General features: G+C 36.9%; 1 protein-coding gene across 1 annotated transcript in view; it reads right to left on the bottom strand.

Moving 5' to 3' along the window:
- Window positions 1-876: 876 nt before the first annotated feature.
- LOC119411849 (guanine nucleotide-binding protein G(s) subunit alpha) overlaps window positions 877-11,414 on the bottom strand; it is a 32,367-nt gene continuing 21,829 nt past the window's right edge. The window contains exons 7-13 of the mRNA XM_037678799.1: window positions 7,552-7,606; window positions 6,697-6,770; window positions 6,435-6,493; window positions 6,074-6,194; window positions 3,430-3,560; window positions 2,753-2,820; window positions 877-1,723 (exon numbers count right to left, since the gene is read on the bottom strand). Coding sequence (XP_037534727.1) covers window positions 1,577-1,723; window positions 2,753-2,820; window positions 3,430-3,560; window positions 6,074-6,194; window positions 6,435-6,493; window positions 6,697-6,770; window positions 7,552-7,606 — 655 coding nt within the window. The 3' untranslated portion in view covers window positions 877-1,576. The remainder of the gene's footprint in view (window positions 1,724-2,752; window positions 2,821-3,429; window positions 3,561-6,073; window positions 6,195-6,434; window positions 6,494-6,696; window positions 6,771-7,551; window positions 7,607-11,414) is intronic.

Raw genomic sequence — 11,414 nt, 5'->3', positions numbered from 1 at the left:
ATATATAAAATTTGAAATACATTTTATATATATTAAGTGGTGTTATGCATCAATATTTTGTCTGATTTTTTTTCCCTTTTCATTTTAAAAATTTCTATTACCGGTATATACAACAGAGAAGAGTCAAAGCAAAACCAGTGAAGTAATGAACAAACAAGTGTAGAAAAAAATAACTAAATAGACAAAAGGGGCTCCTCCCCAACTCGATACTCCCTCACACTCCCACGCTGTGGCACGAGGGTGGAGGGGGGTGACTGGGCTCGTTTAGATGAGGTGGCACCGACCCGTCCAGCTGTACAGCGCAGTGAAACATAACTTGTTTTTTTTTTACACGTAGTCGTGATGAAGGCACAGGGATCTTCTACAAGTTATTTTCTTTTATTCAATAAAGTTGTACAAAATAATACATTTTACAGTCTGTACAAGAATAATAGACCAGCAGAAAATAAAAAGACAGATGTACTTAAAGCCGAGGGAACAAGACGAAAGGAGAGATGAAGGGAGCTGACGGGAGTGTGTGTGCTCCCAGTTAAACGCGTTGCATCACATCGCTGGAAGTCTTTAAGCTCATGCTCTTCATGTGTGGATGTTTCCTTATTAAATAAAAACTCTCCTTTATTTTCCATATAAAGAAGAATTGTCAAATAGCAGCAGGGGCAAAGGGGGACAAGGATGTATAGTTTGTGTATGTGGGTGGGTGGGTGGGGAGGGGTGTTAATGATGCACAAATGCAGATCTCACACACATAGTGTACATAAACACACAACACAGGGTAAAAACTAACAAAAACCTAAAAGTTGAATTGTGTTATTACAGGAATATATAATATTTATATATATTTATATATATATATACATATTTATATACACACATATATAAATATCTATATATATAGGTTTGATTTTTTTGCACTGCATGAAATTCACTGGTATGCACTGTATGATATTTTTTCATCTGATTTCATGAGGAGCAGTTCATGCGGGCTGTGTGGCTTCCTTTCAGAGTCACGCTCACGTTCACAGACCGATCATCGCTCAGTCAAAAAAACAAAAATAAAAAAAGAAGAAGCAGCTAATGGCCCTCTTCTGGTTTAGCTCGCCACAGTCTCCATAGTCGTCCGCTTCTCTTCAGCACGCCGTGCATGAACTCCTCTCTCAGAGATTCTGCCAGCGCTCAGAGCAGCAGCACTAAGTTGTTAAATGATTATGTGTTTATAATCAAATCTGTCCAAAGATCTGAAGGTCTTCTTCTGTAGTGTGCGTGTACCTGTGAGGTTTTTTTGTTTGTATGAGAGCGAGCTAAGATCACGGTGCCAGTCCCTGTTTCTTGGCTCAAAGTGCCAGTTCAGACAGTTTCTGATGACGTCGTGTTTCCATTTTTGATAAAAGAACAAAAGTCGACTTCTGATTTTATTTCTATGAAGCAGGAGAAGTTGTTTTAGGGTGGAGGGGAGGGGGCAGTTGCTCACTCGCTTGGTTGTTAGGTGAATTTTGTAAAAGGGTAGGGGTGGTTAGCAAACTGGTGGTGGTGGTGAGGGCGTAAGTAGGTGAACAGGTAGAAGTGACGCCGCCGCGCATCACAAGAGCTCATACTGCCGTAGGTGCATCCTCTGTATGATGTCACGACAGTCATTGAAGACGCGGCGGATGTTTTCTGTGTCGACTGCGCAGGTGAAGTGTGGGTAACAGTAATGCCGTCCGTCCCCGCTGGCCGTGCTGATCCTCTGGAGAACAGAAACAAGTCAGAGTCGACACCGTTAACTCGTCAGACTACACAGATCAGTGTTCCACACGTTTCAGTCGGTTCTGTGTTTGTACAAGGAGCACACGCTAAAACTTCCTGCCACTTCTGTAACTAACTCTCAAATTCAACATGAAGATACAACCTCAGGCTCCTGCTTACATTTTCAGATATTTTAATCTTGACTTTTAGGAAACTATTTATTAATTGGTGACTGATTCAGCTGGTGGCATATTCACCATTTGCAGTTAGGTCAAGCAGGTCCACAAAAATCACCAAGCACAGTTTAATAAATATTAAGTGAAGGATGTCAGTGAGTCTATACAAAATCTGAGAGTCTACAATTCTTCCTGTATTTTTAAATAGTGAAATAGGGCAGTGGTATTCAAACTGTGACTGCCTTCATAGCTATAATGTTGAAACATTTATAAACTACTCATTTCTGCCTATTGTTGCAGGCTCATTTGTTGAAAACAGGAAGTAGATGTCACTTGTTTTTTATGTAAAATGTAAAAGCAAAAACACTGCAATTAATACTGTTTTTAAAATACATTTTTATATTTTAAGAAATATTAAAAAAAAAAAAGAAAGAAAGAAAAGGACTAAGAACAATTGCACTTGGTGTAAATGAGTGAAAATCCAGTCATTCCATTCACAATTAATTGTATTTTTTTTTTTTACAAACTTTGTTCACCAAACCTGAAACTATTAAGTTGCAATCAAAAAATAAAAAAGAGGGCCCTGTAACCTGATGTCATTAAAGAGAAAATGCATTATGGTTTTTAAATGGTCTCATTGTGAGCACTCAGTTAACTTAAAACAGAGTTTTTCTTTTATTAGATTTAAAGGTTTAGGTTAAGCATGTTTATCAGTTCCTGGTACGCTTCTCAGGAGAACTGAAAACTAAAAGTATACAAGTATAAAGAAAAAATAAATAAATTTAAAAGAAAAGTGACCAATTTCAAACGGGTAAAACAAGCTTTATCCGTTTGAATTTGTGCTTTGTACACACCAGAAACTCATCCCGTATGAAGTACTTTGCCCTGGTAACCCGGGGATCTTCCCCTGGCTCTGGTATTGCTGTAAAACCAAAAAAACAAATAAATAAATATCTGGTCAACTTTTCACAAACGAACAGAACACAGCATACATGTTCAGTTGGCTTTGTCAGCGAGAAATACATTAAACTTTTTTTTTTTACATGGGAACATTTAGATGTTGTTTGTGCCTCTCATGTGTTATTGTTGTCCGTACTTTATATGTTCTGTCTGGAGCAGGTCCCTCTTGTAAATGAGTCCTTGTGTCTCAATGAGACTAGTCTGTATAAAGGTTGAATGAATGAATGTGTGGGATGCTCTAATATCCAACACACACATACAATAGCTTTACCTTCCTATATAGGAATAGAAATATGTAATTTGTTGATCTATGCATGCATTGACATTTTAAAAATGTACCATAAGCTGTAACCATAAAATCAGACATGACCAGACTGCAAAGATTAGCAGTGACTTAAGTCATTGTTTTGGATAAAAGGCAACAGGACTTTTCATCTCATTTAAAATACTTTTTTAATGAAAAAGGTTTTTAAACGAGAGACTAAACTAACTCAAAAGTAGATCGTCCAGTTGCCTTCTTTTCCAGAACTCGGCATCAGGTTGACATCCTCTTTGCAGCTGGGCAGCTTACCATCATCAGGTGTGGTGTAGCGTGCAAACTCTGGGAAATACTCCTCGATTTTGGACTTTCCTGCCAAAACCTTCTCAGCGAGCAGGTCCTGTTTGTTCAGGAAGAGGATTACTGAAATGGTCCGTAACCACCTGTGGGAGGAAATTTACAGAATCACTGCTAAACATCTTAACTAAAGATTTAAGTTACATTTCAAAACATGTAACAAGGATGAAGGTCCTTCAGTCTTTAGTAGAATCATGTTGATGTAGAAAAAGGAGATGCTTTCTGGTCATGGAGGTGTTTTTCACCCTGCTGTCTTCAGATAGTCAACATGAATATATGTCTTATTTTTGTTTTGTTTTCCTTGACTGGACAAATAATTCAGTTACTTGTGCTGTTAGCAGAGACAGGACTACCTCTTGAATTTCATGTATTGCTTTTTCGTGTTGGAGGACCTAACCCACTTTGCTCGTGCAACACAGCAAGGTACAACACGTTCATTTAACAATGCACGATACTAAGTTTTGGTGCGTTAAACAGTGGAAGTCAGCGACACAGAGATGAGAAGAGCTCTGATTGATTACAAGCTGTTTTCACAAACCAGGGAGAAAAAAAAATCAGAGGAGCTAAATAACTGTTTATAAGAACAGCGCAGGATGACTTGTGTGGTTCATCACTGCTATATGTCAGTGTCATCTCAGATCACTTCATATAAAGTTAGTCGCTGTCGTTGTTATATTTCACACTAGCTTAGATTTTCAAGTTATAAAGCTGCTTGGGCTATAGACCTAGTCTTTTATCTACATGAGATTGCCGCCCAATGTGGGCGATGTCAAATTTCCCTTAATGGCTTCAACATTCGACACATTTACTTATAATGTTCACAATTTCAAAATAGACAATATGTGCGTGTTACCACGTCACTACTCTTCACCAGTAACACTCAACATTTGTTACAAAAGATAAAATCTCATCTTGCCAGGTAATCACAGCTGTAATCTCCTTGGGGTGGGTCTCTAATCTAGCTAGATGTAAAATGGTCATCTAGATAGATTATAGACTTTAGCTGGCTTCTTCCACCTGATTGAGAAAGGCTGAGTTTGCAGACAAGCAGTTCACCATAAAAAACAACACATCTTAAATCTATGGTTAAAGAAGATTTGATTCATTACAAAACGTCCCCTGGTTGAAGTCAACTGTTTATAGAAAACATAGACTTTAGAGACAACAAAGTCCATGCTCAATAATCCAGGTATACAATCCAACATTTTTCAGTCAGGTCATCTGGACAGTTTCTTTTTTTTTTTTGTGCTGAAACGTTTCGCCTTCGATCCGGAAGGCTTCATCAGTCAAGGAAACACACAACACAAAACTGATTCTTCCTCCAACAGCTTACTCCAAAGTGGAACAAACCAGTTGTGTGTTTCCTTGACTGATGAAGCCTTCCGGATCGAAGGCGAAACGTTTCAGCACAAAAAAATAAACTGTCCAGATGACCTGACTGAAAAATGTTGGATAGAGATTTTAGAGATTAAAAAATGGCAAACAAGCTCATGAGGAGAGTTTAACGAAGGAATTGTACCCTTGTCAAATCAAACAGCAATATATTCTTAAGGATTTTAGAATGGATATAAATTCTAAAATTAGCACAAAATATATCTCTTTTCCTCTTCCTCCAAAAGTTAAGAAAGTCCATTGTAAAATGTAAACAACATCTACCCAACTAATGCTTTTATCAGAACTAGATTTAAGTTTGATACTGATGGATGCACATTCTGTGATGATGAAGAGGAGGATTTAGATAATCTTTTCTTCCAATGACTTTTGGAGCAGTATGTGAGGTTGGCTTCAGGCTCAGGGAATTGAACTGCCAGCTCAGACTTTAACAATAATAAAACTTGGCATTTATTTTCAAAACTCTAAAATAGAATTTTTAATTAATAACCTAAAGTTACTAGGAAAGTTTTTTGTTGATAAATGTAGAATTTTTTTTTTAAGGTGAATCCAAACTTATGTCATTGGGAAAATTACCTGACATGTTTTTTTTTGTGTGTCCCTTAATTTGGTTCAAAGTAAATCTGCTCAACAACTTTATACTTGGATTAATAACTTTGATTTGATGTAACCCTCTACATTTGTTCCTCGTTACATAATTTTTTGTATTTTTATATTTTTGGATTGTATACAACTCAACCTGTAAAATTTAATTGTTAATTTGTATTAGCTTTGTTTGCCTTGGTTTGTTTGTAAATTGTTGTTCTTAAAATAACTAAATAAATAAAAAAATTCACCATAAAACATGTATAAAATGTTTAACAATCAGTCAAAATTTGAATTATATTTGCTCTATGGTATCTGATCCAGATACTCCAGTGATAACTTTCAGTGTTGGATTGTAAAGCAGCCCGTCTTCATAAGGTAACTGCAGTGGATAATTGCTCTGCATGTAGTTGCAAATGCTCATCCTTCGATAGGGCAATACATATTTTGTGAAGACAGCTTTAAAAAGACCCTGTAGACCACGTTGTATATAGATAAACAGTTCTTAGGACGCGATTGTAAAATAAAAAAAAGTTTATATTAAAAGATAATTTCCCAACGTCATATAAGCAAACAAACACGTCTAGTGATGTAAGAGAAAATAAGCCCAAGTTTTGCTGACCTGTTGTTCCAAATGTTCTTGAAAAGATTGAGCGCTTCCTGTAGTCTGTTAGTCTGATTGTCTTCTCTGATCACCATGTTGTAGCTGCTGCTCGCCACCACAAAGATGATAGCCGTCACATCTGGAACAAACACCAGGAAAATAAATTACAAAATGTTCAAAAACCTTTTCCTGTTCTTCGCACCGTTTTCAAATAGACCTATAGACCTGCACTGAATAACGCCAGATTCTGGTTGATGCACACAACATTAAACTGTATTATTATAATTACTAATTTACTACAAAGTCCACAAATAATTAATAAACTATAGATCATAAAATATGTATTTTCCTTTCATTATAACAGTGAACAACATCCAACCGTTAAAACACTGGATCCATTTTCGGCGTTCATCCCTCTGACCTCCAACATCGAACATACTGTGAGAAACAGGAAGTAAAAAGTTTGATTTACAAAAGGAAAGCAGAATAACACAATAAAAACAAGCAAATAAAAGGGATTGATCTTTCACTGTTTGAAACAATCTGTGCATAATGTTCTGCTTATTGTCAAGTTTGGATTTTTCTGTTATGACCGCTACTTAAATGACAAAACACTTTGATAAAATAAGTTTGTAACTCACTGGAAATTAACTTTGTCAATCTGAAAACTGGTCTCAAAGATCCCAGATGTCAGCACTCTGCATCTCAACAGGTCCTGAAACAGAGAAGTGGAAATGAATGTGCAGCAAACATAAAAACAAAAGTTAAAAAACAAAACGCAAACGTTCTTTTTCCTTTAAACCGGAGATCCCAGGTTTTATTTCAATATTCCTTTAAATATAACACTCATTTTTAATTTTTCACTGTGTGGGTTTACAGCAGTGAGTGGTTTCATAAAGGCCCCTTTATGGCATCCATGTCCACCGTTATAGACGGACGAACCGTCTGCAAATATCTAATTTAGGATTATGCTGAAGTTCTTCAGTCTACTGACATTTTGTGCTCTGCATGCATTTTAAGGCCTTTACAAATCTGACAAAACAAAGGGAAAATGTGCAAAACTCTGCAGGATGGATGAAATGGGACAAGCTTTCTGAACCCATGAAAATAAATTTGACGATGTGCACAACTAAACGTGATGAACACCTCAAAGGTTGTAGTAATGAATATACCTGTGTGCACCTGTGCTCACTTCTACCCTGAGTAAGTGCTTTGTTGTTATCAGGTGCTTTTTATGGTATTCAGCCACACAATAAAAATAAGTTAAATAAAAGCTCTTTTCATGATTTCACAACACATATTTGCAGCTGGGTATTCCAAGTAAACAGTACTGACGGACATGTGAGTCATGACAGTGAACCAGAGTGTACAATATCAAATCAAAACTGAGACTGTTTCTTCTGTCATTATATTTTATTTAGAGCTGTAATTGTAGTGGGAAATTGCCTGTTTTGGTGTTTTTGTTAAACTGCTGCCACATCTGTTTAAAATCTTACCTGATCAGTGGGTGTGTAGTCGTTCTGCCTGACGACATCGATCCTGTCTAAGAAGCTGCAGACAGAACAGAAAAACACTTGTTAATATCAACTGCTGCTACGGAAAAATATGAAATTGTGTAACTTTTTTTTTTACAATACCACAAAAGTTTTCTCTCATCTGCTCAATGTTTAACAACAATTACAAATTGTGTGCACAGCAATAGAAAGATGCTGGACTGGAGTCCCGGGGCCACCACAAGGGGGCGTACGTTTGCACTCAGTCAGAGGCGGCCTGAGTCACCAGCAGCTTGCTCTGTCAGACCTGAGGAGCCTTGTCAATGGAGCTGCTGTAGTACAGGAGTACAGTCGGAGGAGTGTGCATCTGTGTGTGAGCATGTGGCTGGATGTAGGTGCATGGGTGGGTGTGCAGACCTACAGTGTTCAGATTTACAGACTGCCCACCCAAAGGCATGGTTATTGTTCTGCTGATCAGACAGAGAGGTGCTGCTTTTCAAGGTGTGCGTGTGGCCCTGGCGTTTTCAGGATGGTGAGTGTTTGTTGCACAGTCAGGATTCAAACAGAGAAACAACCACAGATCCAGCACTGGTCAGGAGGAAACGTTTAAGCTGCATTTTCGTGGCAAACTCCACAAAACAACCTGCTAGTCTGACGTCACAGACACACAAAATGTTTTAAAGGTAGCACAAACATTTCAGTGTTTTATGAAGAATCTAAACCCGCAGAACTTCAGTGATTCCATTTCATACACTGACAATGACTTCTGCAAAACTTGATTAAAAAAACAACAACAGCTAAATCAGAAATTTGATCCTGACGGACAAATCTTATTTTACAAACTTCTGCAGACAGAGTGTTAAAACAACAGCTCACTCACAAATAGAACTGACAAACAATAAGAAGTCAGGATGTTTAAGGAGAAATCAAATGGATATAATCATACTGAAAGAGATTCTTATACTTTAGCGATAAAATGAAAAGATTAAGAAACCCATATTGGTGTGTTGTGTGGAGTTATAGATCAAAACCATAGTTTTACTTACATACAAAAAACCCTGTTCCTGCACCACCTGATAACCTGTTTTTAAACTTCTAATTAATTTTTTTTAAGCAAAATTGCCTTTAAAAACAGAATGCCTGGGTCCAATTTTTACTCAGTTCATCAACTAATCAGACTTGGATTTTTGAAGATTAGCTTTAAGATTACATGAACTAAGATGTTAAATTTAAAACAGAAATGTGTAAACTCCCAAAATCATCCTAACTGTAAAGCAATTAAATCCAAAAGACCCCGAAAACAAATATTTTAAATGTTGCCATTAGTAAATGTGTAGTAGTTAGTTGTTGGGAAATCAACATCTTCTTTGGTTGAAACTAACAAGCTTCAAACAGACAGATTAAGTGACTTCTCAGCCACTTTGATTCTGCTTGTTTGTCTGTTTTGACTGACTGTCTGCTCCGTTCTTACAAAGCAGAAAGGCCGGATGACACTGCTTGTAGCTGCAGACCTGAGAACAGGTATTTAGCTCCCTCTAAGATAACTATGTGGCAGGCAGGGGTGAAATGTGACAGGAAGGCTGAAGGTAACACTGAGAAGAGCAAAGGGGCTGGGACTGAAGAAGCTGGAGAACAAGGCGGGCAACTACACAGACAGTAGGAGTTCAGGAAACTTCTTTTAAAAAAAGTGTGTTTTTGTGCTAAATGCACACTGACAGATATTAAAACACAGCCAATCATTTGGGTACCATCAGCTCTCTGCAAGTGGTTCAGCTGTCCCCGCACCACAGTACCTCTGCTGTGCCAGCACAACCACAGCCCTCGGAGAACTGCTCGGAGCCAAGCCACCTCACATTCAGCCTAATCCCTGTGAGCCTCTAGCTCCATCTTCTCTCTCTGAGCTCTCCCCCCACAAAAAAAAAAACATAAATAGTCTGAACCATGAGACAGAACCCAAAAGCTGCAGCTCTAACACCGGCAGAGTTAACATGGCTGCCGCCCGACATCTGCCGAGGCCAAACTCGTGTTTATCTCCGGCTCTGGTTTGAGGTCTCCACACGCCCAACACAAACACACGGCACAATTTTTAGCAGTTCTGCCTATTAATAGGAGAAGTGCTGATAATAACTGCGAACGTTGTGTAAGTTGAACTAAAGAATAGAGGCTGCCCTGGTAACAGAGAGATCTGCGGTGTTATGTTTAACCTGCCAGGGTTATTCTGGGGCAGCAGACAGGCTGACTAAAACTGTGGAAACCCACACAGGACACTCGTCTGGGGACTGAAAATACACGTGCATTTACAAAAAAAGATAAAGTACAGTTTTAAAACTCACTTTGTCTGATTGGACGGTACAATAGCTGTATTTGGAAATTTCATGGAAAGCAAAATGTGAATGAAGAATTCAACAATTTCTAAAAAAAAAAGCCCCATTCACTAATTTTCGTTATTCAGATTCTTGCTTTATTATTGCTGTTAATTTTAAAAAAGTGCTTTTTGATAAAACTGTCAACGTTAAGTCAAAAATTTATTTAGACTAAGTGGGAAAAAAGGTAAAACCACTTAAGATTTTTTTCACCTTATTTAAAATAAAACAAATGAATGAATGAAACTAAAACTTATTTTAGGTACTTTCTAAATTTCATTTTTAATGCACTGTAGATAAGGCTGTGACTGAATAAATAGACAAAAAATAGACAACTGCCAATAAATTTTCAGCACTATTACAAACAAAAGAATGCTTTAAATGTACTATTTTGTATATTTATGTTGTGTACTGAGGCAAGAGTTGCTTTTGTTTTGGACTTCAACTTTTACTATAATCCAACTGAGAAGCTCCTGAGCTGAAGTGACTGAAGGTCAACACCAATAATATTATTGCTCTGTCTCAACAAAGCTGATAAAAATCCCATAATGCATCCATCTTGTTAAAGTGGCAGTATAACAACAAAAGATTACTCAGATTATGAGTTTATACTCATCTTCAGATCTACATGGGGTTAAGATACTCAGTTACACAACTGTGCCTGACCGGCACAACAGCTAGAAAAACCACGAGTTTCAGTTTATTGTAATTCAGATACATGAAAGCATAATTTAATAAGATGTACTTAGTGTTCATAAGATGTTTTTATTTGTTTTTAGTCTTTTTTTGTAAGATCAAATAAAAACAACATTTAAAAAATATTTCCAATTCATGAATTCTTAATTCGAAACAAACTCAAAACATCTGGAAAACTCTGCCGCTGATCCGCGGCTCGACTGTATGACAAACAGGCCAACACACACACACACACACACACACACACACACGCACACACACACAGGCACACACACACAGGCACACACACACACTGCACCTCTTTCAACATCTGCTCATATCTTCTCAAAACCAGTTTTTGACAAATGTTCAAAACTTTATTTAAAACATTCACAACATTTCTGCCCAAAAATCATGACAATAAGCATTTACATTTAATAAGTTTATAAGTTTAAGCTAAGTTAAGTTTAAGCTAAGATAAGTTTAAGCTAAATAAGTTTAAGCTAATAAGCTTATTAAATGTATACATTTACATTTAATAAGCATTAACATCTGTGCAAATAAAAGAGCTCTCCAAAACTTTTTTGCCGTTTAAAAGAGTAATTAATGTCCAGTTATGTTTTTCTTGTTTGATTATTTTAAAGGCTGTGCAACAAAACTAAAGTAGCAAAACTAAGAACTGAAATGTTTTTGGTCAACCTAAAAGCCGATTTTAAATAGTTACGATGCTAAACAAAAAGATAAAAGCTCACATTTTTTTAAACAAAATTTTACATGAAATGAAAGTCAATTAAAAAAATTGTCACTATCCTAATTAAAATTATATAT

Source organism: Nematolebias whitei, chromosome 7 (assembly GCF_014905685.2).
Source record: "Nematolebias whitei isolate Nwh7 chromosome 7, NemWhi1, whole genome shotgun sequence".
NCBI lineage: Eukaryota > Metazoa > Chordata > Actinopteri > Cyprinodontiformes > Rivulidae > Nematolebias > Nematolebias whitei.
Note: the sequence above shows the minus strand (reverse complement) of the source record. Positions and strands in the feature narration are given on the sequence as shown.